The 18,472-nt window shown below is 40.1% G+C and overlaps 1 protein-coding gene across 1 annotated transcript; it reads right to left on the bottom strand.

The window, feature by feature from the left end:
• Positions 1-2,309: 2,309 nt before the first annotated feature.
• On the bottom strand, positions 2,310-16,237 carry DNAJA2 (DnaJ heat shock protein family (Hsp40) member A2). The gene is made up of 9 exons (XM_082863450.1): positions 16,055-16,237; positions 14,363-14,422; positions 13,842-14,065; positions 11,313-11,393; positions 10,939-11,072; positions 8,950-9,146; positions 4,926-5,070; positions 4,676-4,803; positions 2,310-4,106 (listed from the first exon to the last, which is right to left on the bottom strand). The coding sequence occupies exons 1-9, from the start codon at positions 16,130-16,132 to the stop codon at positions 3,915-3,917; spliced, it is 1,239 nt and encodes a 412-aa protein (XP_082719576.1). The 5' UTR covers positions 16,133-16,237; the 3' UTR covers positions 2,310-3,914.
• Between the last annotated feature and the right edge of the window lie 2,235 nt (positions 16,238-18,472).

The raw sequence follows: 18,472 nt of genomic DNA, 5'->3' as shown, positions 1-18,472 counted from the left end.
GGTGTTGGTGGGGTGGTTCCTAGGATAGAATGTAGAATGCAATCACACAATTTAACTATATTACAAACGTATGAAACAATCTCATGGAAGGGGGTGGGGGGAAAGGCTCCTTTCCTAAGTAACTTTGGAAATGGAGTCTGTGAAATTAAAGATAAAAGGAACTATGCTTAGCACTGTACTCTAGTTGATTAGGGTTTTTTTTTTCCCATGTGGGTATGGGTTAACAATTCTGATACTACCATACGTGTATACTGGAATTGAACAACTAAGCAAAAAGTTGGCAGATGGTGGGAGCAAAGTTTCCCATGTTTCTCCCAAAGTACACAATGATTCACTCATGCAAGTAAGACTATTAGAAATAACTTTTACACGTGCCTTGACAGAGTTTATAATATGCAGCCGTTTCACTGAAATATCAATAACACTGTGACACTGTGATAGAATAAGAAAAATAATTTGGTTTTCATCCCTGGTTCCTGGCAGAGAGCTCCCCAAACCCATGGAACTTCCTGATAGGGGTTAGTGATGTGTCTTTAAATTTATAACAAGCCACTTTCAGCTATTCCTGAGTTTATATTAATGAGAGGGGCTGCTTACCAGAGTGAACCAACCATATGGTAAGAAGGTTGGAACTTTCGGTCCCACCCCTAGACCACTGGGAAGGGGAGACCCCTAGACCCTATTCCATTTGGCTGTTCCTGAGTTGTATCTCTTATAATAACCTGGTAATCAATCTAGTAAGAAAAGTGTTCCTGAGTTCTATGAGCCATTCTAGCAAATTACTGAAACCGAGGAGGGGGTTGTGGGTACCCTGCATTTATAACCAGTTGGTCAAAAGTACAGGTGACAATCTGGGACTTGTGATTGGTGTCTGAAGACCAGGCAGTCTTATGGGACTGAGCCCTTAACCTGTGGGGTCTAACTCCAGGTAGTATCAAGTGTTATGAGTAGAGAAAACAGGTTTTTCTTTTAAACATCATACTGATACATTCCTGCAACTGGTACTATCAGAATCAACTTTTACATGTTAATACTAATATTACATTGTTCATTCTACAAAATACCTGACTACTATTGCTCAAAATTGTCTAGGTCACCAATCAAAATCAAATAAAATCAGAACTGTTACAGCCAAGAGGAACCTATGCAGATATGACTAAGTGTAAGATGGTGTCCTAGAACAGAAAAAGGTTATAAAGTAAGAAAATCTATTGAATAAAGTATGGGAAAAGGATCTGAAATAGACATTTCTCCAGAAACACACAGATGGCCAGTAAGTACATGAAAAGATGCTTAACATCATTAGTTGTAGGAAATGCAAATCAAAATCACTTCATACCCACTAGGATAGCTATACTAAAAGACAGCAAGTGTTGGCAGTTACATGCAAAAACTGAAACCCTCATATATTGTGGTACTGTAAAATGGTGCAGCCTTTTTGGAAGTTTGGCAGTTCTTCAAAAGATTAAACAGTTACCATGTGACCCAGCAATTCCACTCCTAGGTTTATCAAAAAGAATTTTAAACATGTCCACACACAAATTTGTACATGAATGTTCACAGCAGCATTATTCCAAATGGAAAAAACTCAAATGTCCACCAACTGATGGATGAGTAAACAAACATGGTATTTCTATACAATGGAGTATTATTTTGCCATAAAAATGAAATACCAATACATGCTATGACAGGAATGAACCTTGAAAACATACTAAATGAACACGTCACAAACAGCTACATATTGTCATGATTCCATTTTATAGAAAATATCTGAAATAGGCAAATACTTAGAAACTAGAGATTGCAAGTAAATACTAACGGATTTTTCTTTTCTGGCGTGATGAAAATATTCTGGAATCAGTGGTGATGGTTGCAAAACACTGTGAATACACTAAAAACCACTGAATTGCACACTTTTTTTTTTTTTTTGGCTGCGCAGCTTGCAGAATCTTAGTTCCCAGACCACAGTTAGAACCCAGGGCCCCAGCAGTGGAAGCAGAGTTCTAACCACTGGACTACCAGGGAATTCCCTGCACACATTCCTTAAAAAGTAGATTTAATGATATATGAATTATATTTCAATAAAGCTGTTATAAAAGGTTCTTTGTACTGATGATATATGCTTATTCTTTAGACAGATGCTCTACAACGTAGAGCCAGTAGACTCAGTGAAATAACAGACCTTAACAAGGTTTTATTCCCCCTTCCATATGGTTCTCTACTGTAGTCCAAAAACCTGGGTAGAACTGAAAGAAAGACTACACTGAACAGCTCTAATGTTTTATAAACCTTTATTGGAAAGGCTACAAACTTTGTATTGCCACTGCATTTCTTACTTAAAGTTGTTGTGGGGAAGTAACCTTGGATACAAAACTACTATGCTGTTGCATCTTGCCCAGGCTAGTTGTAAAATAGTTTTTGTACAATGGAGGTAGAGTGGATAGGGCAATAATTTAAACCTCAAGGCCTTGATTAATGCCAGGACACCTTTTTTTTTTTCATTCAGGTTCTAGTAGACCTAGAAATAAACTACAAGTACTACAATTAGGCTCAGGGATGGCGTAATACATTGAAAATTTTTAGTTTTCGGCTTTCTCCCATTTGTCCTTTTACAAATGTAAAATCTATAAATGATGTCTCTTTTCCCTAAAATTAAAGTGTGTTCTAAAAATACCTACTCTGGGAATGAAAAGAAGGTAGTAGAAGATGAAAGAAGAGCAATACAACATCCTTTTCATAGTAGTTTTACCTGATTTTTCTCATACCAGCCTAAGAGTCTTACTTTTCTATAAAACAATAGTAATCAATGCTTCCCCCCCAATCTCAAATATTCAACTTAATGGACACAAGAGAATCTTTAACTTAACATTTAATGAAAACAGAGCATTTTAACAGGTTCTATGCAGACATGGTTCTAATATTGATTTACTGTTACCTTATATTTTTAAAAAGGGGGTGAGGTGAGGAAATACAGGCCAGGTTAACCTGGCCCCAGTGCTCAGGATCATAACTTAGAAGTTACATAACTCAGATATCCTTGACTCTACAAAGCATTAATTGAAGCCAATAAAGCCTGTTTCTACCAACATATCAAACTCTCTTTTATCTTTTGAAACTATAAAATGGGCATGTGCCTGAGGCATAAGCTTCAGGCCAATGGGTTTTTAAGGGCTGTTTAAGAACCAGAACTAAGGGTACATTCTCCAGTTTAAGGATAGATTTTACAGTTCAAAATACTTCTTCCTTCTAAAAATGTGAGACAAAGAGTAATTTACACCAACTGCTTTTTATTATTGAGTTTCAGAAACCTTTCACAAGATGGTAAAAAAAAAAAAGAAAGAAAGAAAAAAAAGGAAAAAAAAGGGCCGGGGGAGAAACCCCAAACTTTACAACCACAGCTCAGCTAATGTTATTTTTTCCATTGTTCCCAGTCAGCTCCAAACCCATTGTGTGCAAAGCCCATTTTTCCATGCATCTAAATGATAGATACAGGCTATGAAATTCTTTATTCTATTTGTAGCAGCTTATGCAGGTGCAGCCAAACACAAAGCTTCAGGACAAATTGTACACAAACTTTACAATGTGGGATTTGAATTTAAAATATGAAACATAAAATCTACACAAAACTGATAAAAATCAAGCACAGATACCAGGACTGAAACTTATAACCCACATGTGAAAGGGAGTCTTGTTTCCTTTCAAGTGCTTTATTCTGCTACAGAACAGTCGAAATGAAGATGTAAAGCTTTGTGGTTAGTTTAAATTATACACTCTGTAGATACTATACCAATTTTAAAAGTTACACATAGACCAACAGATGTCCATCAGTTCATCTGGGTTGACCAGCTGGATCGCTGAAAACAAACCAGGCAAGTGTGGAAAGAAAATCCACCTGTGCAATTTGTTTGCAGAGTTTACTGATGGGCACATTGCACTCCTGGTCCATGATGGCTACTGCTTTCTTCATCAGAGCTATCATTATAGGCTTCACGCCTCTGACCACCTCCTGAGCCCCGAGTGCTATCAAACTCTTGAAGCTCTACCTCCTCTGTGTCTCCAATAATGTTCGGAACTTCTGGTCTAGATGGCAGAAGATCTTCTAATTCCTTCATTAAAATAAAGAAAAATAAGGTTAGCTGGAAGATTATCTTCATCCACTATCAAGTTCCCTTTTGATACAATCCAAGGTATATGTTTGACAGTTAGTCTTTGCACTTTAAGCCAGAGATCACAAATGGATGATCCACAGACCAAATCTGTAGACATCTTTTGGACAACCCATCTATTGCTTAGAAAACAAAAAACAGAATTAGTTGCTAACATTTAAACACTGGAAAATTTCACACTAGACATGCCTTCCTGCATGAACAACCAGTAGATGCTAAGCTGGGGGGTTGCCCTCTTCAGGTGAGATATCTGTTCTCCAGGGAGCCCCAATCCTCCCACCACCACCTCACACGCAGTCTGCTTTACTCCTTCACTATTCCCTACTCGGCCCCATAAACTTTTACATCAGGTATCCTCACTTTAAAAACAACCAGGACAGCCCATCAATCACTCAAATTAATAAACTGTGTAATCTAATCTTAGCACCCAAAACAAAGGGAAGGTGACACAGAAATACAACTATTATTAAACTTAACTCATCTGTTGCCTAAATTTAGAGAACACTTACAGAAAGCTTGTCTGGGTTGATCCAGTTGTTTTCAGGAAACTGCACATCAAATTTTATGTAAAGATCACCTTTTTCAAAGGGATTACGATACTGTGGCATTCCTTCACCTCGAACTACACGGACACATCCTATTATTTGAGTAAATAAAGGGGAAAATATTAAGAATTTTACCCAAGAAGGTGCACAACAATATTTTTTTGAGTCAGCTACTGTAGAAAGAATCTTGGATCAGGCAAAAATCAAGATTTACCTGGCTCAATTACTTTGCCAGGGGGGTATTTCACCACAATCTGACGTCCATCAAGGTGCTTAAATGTGAACTGAAATCCACATAGAGCTTCAACAAGTCCTATCTTATATGTCATGTGCAAATCATTTCCGTCTCTCTGGAACACCTACAAATAAAGCACACCAGAAACATCTTTTTAAAAAATTATGGAGGCATACACTGTTGTTCTGTCCTCCTTGAATCAATTTCAAAACCTTAGTTCTACCATTTACTGCAAAAGCCAAACTGCCACCATCCCTAGGTTTCCTAAATTTATATAAGGAAACCTAGCTATTCTCAAGTAATATGCTAAAAGCTTCTATCACGAAAGAATTGGAATTGGGAAAACAATGACTCATAAGGTACAACTGAAACTTCAAAAACAGAACCAGGTATATTTTACAATTATGGACCATTTCGAAACACTGCCTGTGAGTGAAAAGGTGTACAAGGCCCAGTGGGATTCTGGAGAACAGGTTCACTTGGAGTTTCCTCCAGATGTGATTCTAACAGGGAAAGGTGAAAGCCCAAGTTCAACTAAAAAAGCTCAACCAGTAATGCTCAGCCAGTAAAGGGGCTCAAACCCCATGCTTCATACAAATACAAACAAATTTTACCTCACCTAAAATTCAAAACTTGCTTAGGTGAATGTAAAACAAATGCTAAAGTTGGCTTATTATTACACTATAAGCCTATGGACTAGGTAATGCAAAGGTTATTCAATAAACATTAAAAAATGAGCGTTCAATGTGTAGGGAAAAATACATCCAATTTCACACGTGCCCAACTTAAAACGTTTGCTTATTAGAATTCACAAATATCTATAGTTAACTTTTGAAATTTAAGCTGAAATAAAATTAACTGCAGTGAAAGGTCACCTAATTTTTTTTCAATACAATAGTTATCTCTTCTAAAGAATAATCCTGGCTGGTTCAGTCAGAGAAGAGAGGAAATCTGAAAGATATCCTCTTTTCCTAAATTATCCTCCTAAATTTACCTATGAAGAAAAGTTAATCTCAAACCATTATCTTGACCAGTGGTCCTGGACCAGCAGCCTCAGCAGCAACAGTAAACTGGTTAGGAATGCACATTCTTGGGCCTCATCCCATAACCACTGCATCAGAATCTATAAAGGTGAGGACCTGCAATCTGTAGTTTTAATAAACCCTCCAGGGGATTCTAATGTATGCTAAAGTTTGAGAACCACTGAATGTATATTTCCTATGAGAGTTTACTCAGCTGTTTCTCACAATGGGTGGAAAAATTAACTTCAATACGGTTTCTTTCATGCAGCACTTTTCAATGCTCTTGCAAGTTCATAAAATGAAAGTGTTTCTGAACATATCATTACATTACTGTTCCAAAAACTATCTTTAACCAAATATCCTTTGGTTAAAGCTATATTAGCAGTAGGGAGTGGACTTCCCTGGTGGTCCAGTGGTTAATACTCCGCATTCCCAATGCAGGGGACACGGGTTCCATCCCTGGTTGGGGAAGTTCCACATGCTGCACAGTGAGACCAAATAAATAAATTAAAAAAAAAAAAAAAAGAAGTAGGAAGCATGAAGGGATACTATGTTCTTGTATAGGAGAGCTCAACTTAAAGTAATTCCAATAAAAAATGGTATTAGGGTTTTTTTTGGGTGGGGCAGGGGACCAGCAGGAAGGGTGGTTATATTAGACAATTTGATCCTAAAATTCAAACAGAGAATAAACAGGCAAGAATGGCCAGGATATTTTGAAAAAACAGACTAATGAGGAGAAATTACCAAGAACCAGACAGTAAAACACATAAAAGCTGTAATAATTTCTGAAAAATAAAGAGTATAGAAGAGAGACTAACATCACCAGATCTTACCCACCACTGTGGTTCTTTGCTGTACAAATGCACCATGATAGCAAGATTACCAAAATACACACACACCAGTACTGAAAGATGATACACATGCATACACAGCACTCTCAAAATTGAATTGTTTTTTGATCAGAAGATTTACACTCTGTTTCAGCTACAGTACCCACCCTGATCTCACGGCCTCACAATTCCTTCAGCACAAGTGTTGAGAGCTTTTTTAAAAAAGAAAGCCCCAAACAAAATACGAGTATGTTCATGAACTAGTCAAACTAATCAATTTTTCTTAAGAAGGTTAAGAATATTCTCAGTGGTATAAACAAAACAAGATACCTAAATCTCATTTTGGGCTCAAATTTACTTTACCGGTCACAATAAAACCAAGAAGGAACAATCTTTGACCTCTTACTAGATGAACTTCCATTCTAACCTTTATCATCTTCTACTTTCTACTTTAGACAACCAGTAACATCTGCTGTCTGTTGGAAATTCCACGCAATTCCACTGCTGCCCATAATTTTGGAGGTGATTTACTTCCAAATGCCTCCTCCTCACAGCCCCAAGAAAGAAGAGCAGCTTATTCATTATCTCATTTGATTCTACACCATCTTTCTGAGGGATGACTTTTTTTTTTTAGTATGCAAAGCCAAGCCCAGGGAAGCTAAAGCTAATAAATGGGAGCCAGAACTTAAGTCCCTTGTCTCCAAGGTCAGTGATTTCTATTTTTTAAAATCCCAAATTCTTACAGAATATTTTAATCCATAACACTCTAAGGCAGAATTCTAGAAATTACTCCTTAAAAAAAACAACCACAAAAGCAATCTAGGGACCCTTGCCACTGGTAGGTTTGGCAATATTCACAAAAGGCCAAGATATATAGCAATTTATAGCTTTGCTGAGGCAATAAATTCGACTAGTATACCTTGAGAAAGGCTTGTCTAGGAGAGCAAGCCACAATCTAATGAGGGAATGAATCAAATCAAATTCCCAGAATCTGCATCTCAATATGGCTTTAATCTCTATTGGATTCTTGAAGTGATTTTTAAAATTTACTTCATTTGTAGAAATCACCATCAAATGGGAGAAAATTCTGGTGTGAACTAAAAAAGGCGGCTGACTTGTAATCTAAATGCTTCCAAAGGAACTCAAAATGGCAGTGCGATCAAGTACAAAGCCAGAATCCTGTCAAATGCTTCTATATCCAAGAATTTAGGGGACTTCCCTGGTGGCCCAGTGGTTAAGACTTCATCTTCCAATGCAGGGGTTGCGGGTTCAATCCCTGGTCGGGGAGCTAAGATCCCATATGCCTCGTGGCCAAAGAAACCAAAACATAAAACAGAAGCAATATTGTAACAAATTCAACAAAGACTTTAAAAATGGTCCAAATCAAAAAACAAACAAAAAACTTAAAATATACTCCATCGCACATTTAAAAAATACAGATACAATGGTATAATCAAAATAATATATACCAGGCCACATCATCAGCCCAGTACATTTTGCCATGTACATTAATGGATACAATACAGAGTCAATGAGCAATTTAAAAATAGGGTGTTCCCTGGCAGTCCAGTGGTTAGGACTCGGTGCTTTCACTGCCGTGGGCCCAGGTTCAATCCCTGGCTGGGGAACTAAGATCCCACAAGCTGCGCAGCACAGCCAAAAAAAAAAAAAAAAAGAAATTTAAAAATAAAATGTTTTTAAAACCGCAGAACCTTTTCTTTCAAGAAAGCTCACATAGATACCCAATATGTAAAACAAGTCAACAGAGCAGTACTGAGGACTGAAGCCCTCACCAACCATCCAAGGAGTTTCACAGTGAAACCTAGGCTGCCTAGATTATCTGGTCCAATGCCCTTATTTTCATAAATAAGGAAACCGAGGTACAGACACAACAGGATTACTTAAGGTTATACTGCCAGTCAATGGCAGAGCTGGGACCCAGACCAACTCCTTCTACAGTGCTTCTGACAGCACCTGTCTTGTTGGTCTACTAAAGAAGTCAGTTCTTATGAACTCAGCCTAAGGACTTAACAACTTCATCTATGTTCAGTGTTGCTTCAGGAAACTCAAACTGATCTAACCTATATCTTGCATACAAGACCCATTTCTGGTCTTCTGAGGCAAAAATAAAACAAACAAAAAGGAAATTACCTCATGTTCTTTTTCTTGTAGCAAAAGAACAATGTCTCCTGGTTCCACTCCTGGGGCCTGGTCTGCTTCCCCAGTAAATGTAATTCTCTGTCCATGTTTCATGCCTTTGTCTACGTGGACTTCAAGAATCTTGACTTCTTTAATCACCTTCTTCCCTTCACATTTTTTACAGCGGTCCTTTTCATTAATTACCTCCCCTGGAAAAAGAGGTCATTCAAACTTCCAGCAAGGGTACTCTACCGCACTCTTAAGTAAGATAGGTCTTGATAATGCCTTTATTCACTAAATAAATTTCCTGAATGTCTTTAAACTGCTACCTGAACTTTTGATTGACATATCATTCTTAATAACAAAAACTCACATCTTACTGCAGGTTACCTAAAGGACCCAGCTACCTAGTCTCCTCTATTCCAGAGTATAAAGTATCTTAAACAATATTTTCTTAACTCCTGACTCTACTTCCTAAGTTAAAACAAAGCCTAATGATCAAGCAAACAAAATGGGTGGTCGGATGCTGGAACTTCTACAGCTGCTTTTTCATTTTTTTGTCTTAGTTTCATTTAAATTTAACAATGGAGAGAGACAACCCAAATAAAGATTTAAACATCCTTTATAACTCTAACAGCTTTTTTCTTCTATGTATTCTTCTGAAATATTTGATCAGTGCTATAATAAAATAAAACCAAAGCTGTACATATAGTATACTGTGAAAAAAAAATACCATCAATTTCTGATGGCTGATTAGTGGCACACTTTAATGCTCAGATGACATGTATAAGTGACTTCAGGAACACTGCTTCTTCAAAGTATGTTCTGCAAAGCACCAGTTCCTTAAAATGGTAATGGCACATGGGAAAAGATTTCAGTCAATTCTGATTTCTTGAGAGTGGGAATTGTTAGCAACTTTAATAAGGTAAAATGCCCTGAGACGCTCCAGAAGGGGAATATGATATGCAGCTTCTCCAAATTATCTTGTCTCTGCCAGAAGCAATTTGGAAAAGGATGTTCTAGAACTGCCCAATGTGGTAGCCACTAGCCAATGTGGCTATTTAATTTAAAAATAATTAAAATTAAAAGTTCAGGGCTTCCCTGGTGGCGCAGTGGTTGAGAGTCCGCCTGCCGATGCAGGGGACACGGGTTCGTGCCCTGGTCCGGGAAGATCCCACATGCCGTGGAGCGGCTGGGCCCATGAGCCATGGCTGCTGAGCCTGCGCATCTGGAGCCTGTGCTCCGCAACGGGAGAGGCCACAACAGTGAGAGGCCCACGTACCGCAAAAAAAAAAAAAAAAAAAAAAGGTTCAGTTCCTCAGTCATACACAGGTGGCTAGTGGCTACTATACTAGACATTACATACACAGAACTTTCCCATCATCACAGAAAAATTCTTTTGGATAGCACTGCTCTAGAACAAGGGCTGGCAAACTAAGGCTCACAGGCCAAAATGGGCATGCCCTTGTTTCTATAAGTAATGTTTATCTAGAAGACAGTCATGCCCACTTGTTTACATATTGTCTGTGGCTATAAAAGTGCTAAAAGGGCAGAAGTGAATAGCAGTTTCAGAAAACATTCGCCCACAAAGCCTAAAATATTTACTTCTGTAAAAAGAGCTTCAATTGCAATAATCTATCCTCAAAAGCTAACTAAAGCTTACAGTAAAATTCTCCACTTATCAGAATGAGAACTAAACAATTTGCTCTCTTTTACCAAATATAACTTTTTAAAATATAAAGGGACAAAAAACTTTGCCCCATCTTTTTGGAATGAAAAAAGACTAACATTTCACTCAACATAATATAAGTTTACTGTTTATCTGTGTTCACTGGGCCTATACATAAGGAAATATTATTTTTACATTTCTCTTTCAGAACCCTCTGTATCTTTAATAAGATGAATACAAACACACGTTGAAAAAGAAAAACTGTAAGCCTCTCCAACTTCTGTATTCCCAATCCATCCAACATAAAAGCAGAGAAACACTGGCATGCATACCTTCTCCATTACAGTCAGAACACACAGACTGCATCTGTTGTACCATTCCTGGAGCCAGCTGTCTGATCATGATGCGTACACCTCGACCCCGACAAGCACTACACTTCTGAACAGCTCCAGACTTTCCACCTTGGCTAAAGCAAGCAAAAGTATAAATTAGAATATGCCCCCTAGGCCATGACAAATAGGAATTGTGCTTTTCACCTTCATCTTCAACGCCCAATGACTGGTATTTAAAGACTTTCAGAGGTATCAGAAAGTGTTCTGGGTTGGGTAGTCAGTTTGAAATCATGAACAATTTTTATCTGATATGGACTCAATGTGCCACTGAAAGAATGGATGAAATTCATTTCATAACCAGAAAACACACTTACCCACTGCATGCGCTACAGAGTACATTCTTGCTAAGTTGTAGTTTGGTTGTCTTGCCATTATACAGATCTTCTAAAGATACTCTGGGGAGAAAAGAATTAGGTTCAAATTTTGCCAAGTTCTCTTAAATTCAAGATATAAACGATAGCTGATATAGCAAATTCCACTATAATCTTTTAAACAAAGAATTCAAGAACATCTTACATAAATCAACTGAGTGAGATTTTATTTTGTAGCTCAAATTGTTTATGGCTATAAACAATATATGTATTGCTCAAAGCCAGAACTTAAAGGATCAGGCCAATAATTTACTGTGCTGCATTTCCTGATAAAGCTGATAACTGCACAAACTCAAAACATCACACCTTCTTCAGGCCTCAAGAAGACCTCCACCTAATCCAACCCCCTGAATGAGGTAAAATTATTATCCTCATGTTACAGGACAAAACTGAGGCACAGAGAAGTAACTTGCCCAAGATCACATAGGCAGTCTGGCTCCAGAGTCCAGGCTCTACTATAAGGCTCTGTCCCCTTCAAGGACAATTCAGAAACGCTACAAAGTTACATTACAATTTACAGGAGGCAATTAGATTGCATATGTCTTAAAAAAAAAAAAATTGGCCTTATCTAGAGTGTGAAAGATGAGAAGAATAGGTTTCCAAGAGAGAGCCTACAGCAAGTTTTAGATGTCTGAAAAACGCAGTGAATTATAACCAAAACTTGAGCAACTTTTGCAAAAATTTCAAAGGGGTCTATGACCCCAAAATGGCCAAGTTAAAAAGCCTATTAAAAATCCCAACTGATAAAACCCAACTCGTCTTTATTCATACAGCATATCTGAACTGCAGGACCATTCATTTCCAAATCTATATACATCAAAAGTCTCAAAAATATTATTTACAATTTGCAAGCAATGCATTTAATTTGGTTTTACCTTTCTCATGGTGTTTTTAAATCTCCTTTAATAGTAAAAGTTTACTTTAAAATAGAGGAACAGGGCTTCCCTGGTGGCGCAGTGGTTGGGAGTCCGCCTGCCGATGCAGGGGACACGAGTTCGTGCCCCGGTCGGGGAAGATCCCATGTGCCGCGGAGCAACTGGGCCCGTGAGCCATGGCCACTAAGCCTGCGCGTCCGGAGCCTGTGCTCCGCAGCGGGGGAGGCCACAGCAGTGAGAGGCCCGCGTACCGCGCAAAAAAAACAAAAATAGAGGATCAAAAGAAGTTAAATGTGCTTTGCAAAGCACCTATACTATTTTGTGGCATTCAAACTTTCTCAAAATTGTTATCTTTTATACATTCTAGACAGTATAATAAAACATTTATGGTCAAAACACTACCAGCACTTCCAAACAACGGCATATCTAGACCTTAGACCAAAGCACTTGGTTCCATCAGGCTTTAACCTCCTCCTAAGAACCTTTAACCAACGATTTACATGATAGGTAGGTCTTCTTCCCCTAACATATTAAACTACAATTAGTAAGCAACACTGCTGTGTAAGAGGCCAGAAAAATCTTCACTTCAACAAACATGGCAAAAGAAGGAAAAATGTGGGTAATGGTCTAGTGAAGCTGGCACTCTCCACCAGTGGGGCTAAACTGGCACAATTCTCTACAAGGCAATTTAGTTATATTTATCAGCCTCAAAACACTGATGCCTGCCCAGGAATCTCTGCCAAGGAGAGACAAAGCTGTATATAAAGATACTCATAGCAGCGCTATTTATGATAGGAAAAAACTGGTAACATCCTACAGAAAAGGGAATGATTAAATAAATGATGGAATGGAATATTATAAAGCCATCCAAAATGAAATGTTGTAATAACAGGAAAATTTTAACAAATTACACTTTACTTCCTCTTACCTACTCAAATGTATAAACTAGATACTATGAAATATTTCAAATAAACACTTGAACTTCAGTCTCTGGCATTTACTAGTATAACCATTACTGGTCCATGAAAAGTTAACGGGACAAAAGATCTCACAAATTTTGCAAAGTAAAATAGTTATTTTCATATTGGGTTCACAGTCTAAGATCAAGGTCAGGTACCATTCATATGTTGGCAGGTTAATGTCAGGCTTGAGGCCAGCAAGCTCAGTGGAAATCAATTTAGGACAGTTCAGACTGAGGAACAAGTAATGAGTTACTGTAACATGTTAACAAACTAGCCAGATGGTCACTCAATTTGTAAGTTTTTAAATAAAAAGTAACTCAGGAGGTCTAAATACTTCAAAGAAAAGAATCTTCATAATTGAAAATTTAAAAACAAGCAGCCTCAGAAGCATATACCAAATCAATCTTCCTACTCTGTAAAAACACCAACCATCCTTTAAGATCTGTTAGCAAAATACCAACATTCAGGTTATTAAATTCAACTTAGTCACCCAATGAGGACAGCATGGTAAATGGAAGATTTTTTTTTTTTTCTGATGGACAGAGTATTTTTTGATGCCTCTTCTCTTTTACTGAGTACTTCTACTTGAAAAAAAGTATTTAGCATTTTTTTTAAAAAAGAAAAAAGATATTCACTTGAGTGGATGCATCATGTCCTCTCCTCTTCTTCTGCCATTTCGACTTCTGCTCTGATTGCCCATGAAGCCGAATAATCCCCCACCAAAAATGTGAGAGAAAATATCATCCATGCCACCACCTCCGCCGCTACCTTCCCGAAGACCTTGTTCTCCATATCTGTCATATAGTTCGCGCTTCTCAGGATTTGATAGTACTTCATATGCAAAACTTATTTCTTTGAACTATAAAGAAAAAGTAAAACAATTGGATTTACAAATAAAAAGCTACAGGAATCTAGAATTCATTTAATTCTAAAAGAAAAGTTACAAGTTACCTTTGGTTTGATTCTGGTCCTATTTACCACCTACCACTGCCCCGAATGTTAGTATTCCCATTGTAAAACCAAAATACTCTTAACATAAAACTTTGGCACTATGGGAATAAATGGACTTTTCTTACAACATTCCCTTTTTTCCCCAAGAAGGGCGATTTAAGTTTAAAACAGAAATCTCAGGGGAAAAAAGTCTCAAATAACTTACTTTGTCACCAGCATTTGGATTCTTATCGGGATGGTATTCCTTGGCTAACTTTCTGTATGCCTTCAATAAAAGATTTTAAAAAAAAAGGTTATATATAAAGACCAGTTTAAAGATTTGTGAGTACTAACGTAACATCCAATTTTCTGAGAAGCAATGTTCTAAAATCATAACCTCCCAAAATATCCTTTATTCATTAGCATTGTTGGGCATATTCCATCTTAATATTGTTTTCTCACTAATAACAAAGCAGACAGTAGTTATACTTGAAAACAAGTTATACTAAAGCCAGATACAAACAATGAAACAAAGCCAGAGAAAAACAAAATACTGAAAAATCCCCTATTTTCACTATTGTCAAATGTCTTTGATGGCCCGTAAGCAGACCAAGACGACTCCAATTAACTCTAAAGAGAAATGACTGTTAAGCTCTACAGCCTGCAAAAACACTATTATTAAAATTAAGCTAAGCGAAGAGATATGGGAACATATGTATAATTGATTCACTCTGTTATAAAGCAGAAAGTAACACACCATTGTAAAGCAATTATACTCCAATAAAGATGTTAAAAAAAAATTAAGCTAAGGTAAGAATCTGGCTCACGATGGCTCCTCTAATTGTAGCATCAGGAAAAAGCCAAGACAAGCTCCTAGGTCATGGTTTATTTTCATACGGTGGATTGATTGGGGTCTTAACTGGAGTGACCTCGGTCTTAGTGAAGTTGCATACATTTGGGTGGCTGAGATATAAAGCACTTAAGCGTTCATTCACAGACACCTGAATTATGTAACACAGAATAGCATTTCCGGTAAGGTAACAGGAAGTGCTTTTACTCTCAATTGCACCCGTCCCACTGCCTAAGGAGCATTCTCATTTTTCTAAGCTTACAAATTCGGATACTCTAAGCCCCGTGAAGATGCTGTGTGGCTTAATCAAATGCCTCAAATGCTTTGAAATCCTGAGATAAAAGATTCGCAGCAATGCAAACAGCGATAATGAGGCCTTCTATTTATTTTTAGTCAGTGTACGCTCAGGTGTTTGGCTGGGACCCACAGCTTTTTCCTGAAACGAGCACATAACATTTGGGTTACCTGCCCACAGAACAATGCACCCAGACACACACCCACGCCACCTCCGGGTCAATGGGCGAGGGAGAAAGGCGGGGAGAAGCTCCGCGGCCGCGGCTCCCAGGAAACATCCCTAAGTTCCCACAGGCACCCGGCGGGGGCGGCCTCGACCCTCCGCCAGGCCCCAGAGCAGCCCCGACGCGGCTCGGGTGCCGACGTCCGCGGCGCGGTCAACTCCTCTCCCGGGGCCGGGATGCGCTGGGCGTCTCGGTCCAACCTGTTTTTCCAGGGTGGTGACCTCGGCGCGGGGAGGGCCGGGCAGGCAGCTGCCTCCCAAGAGCGCCAGGCCTCCGGCGCCCGCCGGGGGAGGGAGGAAGGAAGCGTTTTCATCGTGTTTGCTCAGGGGTGGGTTTTATTTGCTGCATCTGTAGGCGGGCGGGCGGGGCCGGCGGCCCAAGGTCAGCCGAGGCTGGAGTGCGCGGCCCGCGGCGGGCCGGTCTCGCCGCCGGCCCCCAGCCTGGGCCCGCCGCCGCCGGCTAGCGGGCCGCCCCACAGCGCGGCCTGGCAGTCCCAGCCGCTCAGGCCTGCGCCCCTCACACCCTGCCCGGGCGGCCCGCTCCCCAATACCTTCTTCAGCTCGTTCTCGCTGGCGCCGGGCGGGACGCCCAGGATGTCGTACAGCTTCGTGTCGGCCACGTTCGCCATGGCGGCCGGCCTGGCAGCGCTCAGGGAGGAAGGCGGCGGAGCAGGCGGAGCGGAGCCGGGCCCACGGCAGCGGCGGCGGCGGCGGCGGCGGCGGCAGCGGCAGCGCAGGCCGAGCGAGACAGCGAGGGGGAGGCGGGGGCAGGGCCGACCTTTGAACCGACGCACGGCGCGCCGTGACGTTGCTTCTCGGAGCCCGCCTCGAGCACTCGGCCGAGGTGGTGGCGGCGTCTCGGGCGCTGAGGAAGTGGGTGAGGTGGTCTACTGCCTTGAGGCTCTGGGCCGCTGGGCGAAGTCCAGCGTAGAAACCGGGATAACTAAGTCTGCACGCTACCCTCCGTGACACCAGCTCTCTCCAGAGGCGTTTAGGGGGGTGCTGAAAGGATGAAGAGGCCGATGCGGCCCACAGCCGCCCCCTCGGTCCGCTTCGAGTCCGGCGGGAGAGAAAGGCGGTCCGGGCTCGCGGAGGTAGTCCTCAGAATCCGAGCTGCCGCCGGTGGACCCTCTGGATCTGGTTCCCTCGGGGTTTACGATGAAAAACAGCACCTGGGTGTGTGTGTGCTGTGTGTGTTTTATATTAGGGCATTTTCAGACATTCACTAAAAGTAGTATAATATACCGAACGGTTAGCTACATTTTGCCCACTTTGTTTCATCTATTCCCCCCATACTCCCTACTTCCAGTGTTTTAAGGGAAATCATTAAGTTTATAAATACTCTATATAAGTCTAACAGATGACTTTTTAAGGCATAATCACATCACCACATGTAATGAAATGAATTCCTTCACCTAATTCCTAGTCCGTGTTTAGATTTTCACAATTGTCTCATGTCCCTTCACAATTGGTTTGTGGCATCTAGATCCACAAGTTCCACCTGTTACCTCCGGATCATGTGTTTAGGTCTCTTGGTAGCTTTAAAATTAGCCAACACCAGAGGTCTAGATGGTATCAGGCAGCCTGGTTGGGCGCACAGTCATCTGGTGATTGTTGCCCATGATTTAGATTTGCTTCAGAAAATGTTTGCTATGCACCTGCCATGTGCTAAGAGCTTTGGACGCCTGGACTGGTGGAGTGGAGTGTTAAGAATAAGCCATGGTGCCTACCTTCAACCCACTAACGATTTATGGAGACAGAAAAAATAAGATGTTCTGATCCTTTGGAACCTGAACCGGGAACAAAGACTCCAGCATAGGCATCTCACTTAGGATAATCCCTTCTCCCTGGCTTTCCCCCAGACCTAGTTTGGAGAGCATTGAGTGCCATGCCAAAGAGTTGAAATTTATCCTGAAAACCCTGGGGAGTTAATTGATGTGAAGTCATGATGCTCCTTTCACCTAACTCTTCCAGTTTTCTCAAATCCTGTCCAAAATGCTGCTGTTTCAGTGACGTCTTCCTAGATTCCACAACCTGGTGAACATTGCTATCTCATTTGAGTTCCCACTATCCTTGGCTTGTGCCTTTTGTAAGATAGGTCTGATGTCGGACTTGAGTGGTATTTTGCTGTGAGTCTGAACTCCATTAATGGGCTGTAAGTTCCTTAGGGGAAGTTCACTCTGTTTTTGAATGCAGATGGTCTAGTTTTGAATGCAGTAAAGGCCTCAATAATTTCAATTCCCCCACTTCCTTTTCACATTTTGAGTGGTTCATAAGAGGCAGTATAAAGTTGTGGTGGAGTTAGAGTGTGTGGGCTGGTAGCCTGACTCCGCCATTTATTAACAATGTGACCTTGAACAAGTTACTTAGCTTTTCTGAGGCTGTTGCCTCGCGTGTGAAATGGGGTTTAATAGTATTTATAGCATTGGCTTGTTTTGAGGATTAAAAAAGTTAATACAGAGTACTAAAAACAGGAGCTAAAACTAAGTAAGTATTAGCAACTTTTTTTGGCCCATTTGCCTATAAGCTGTCTCCACGTCTCTATTCATTGTCTTTATTTAAATTCTTGGATTCCCAAGTGGAATTCCCCAACTTCCTCTATTGCCTATGTGGAATACTCCTCAGTCCTTCTTCCTGATCTCAGATATCCAGCTCTCCCTGCTTGCCAAGTACCATATTCTCTTCTTCCTCCATCCGTTTGTACTCCACACGAGAATATAAACTGAAAACTTTGTCTTTATTGCAACCTTCATATAGTTTATTATTTTATTTTCATCTTATTTTCTTTCTGTCCATAACGAGTCAAAAAGAGCTGAACTTTTCTATTTGTTTCAGTTTTACTTAATGTTTTTATAGCAAGTGTTTTCCCTTGGTTCAATTTTAGCTTCTGTTTTCTAGTGAAGAGTAGCTGGGTGAATCCCCCCACCCCACCCCAGGTCTAAGTTATTTTTTTTACCTGACTGAAATCA

This window comes from Leucopleurus acutus (genome assembly GCF_964270905.1).
Source record: "Leucopleurus acutus genome assembly, chromosome: 20".
NCBI classification, from domain to species: Eukaryota; Metazoa; Chordata; class Mammalia; order Artiodactyla; family Delphinidae; genus Leucopleurus; species Leucopleurus acutus.
Note: the sequence above shows the minus strand (reverse complement) of the source record. Positions and strands in the feature narration are given on the sequence as shown.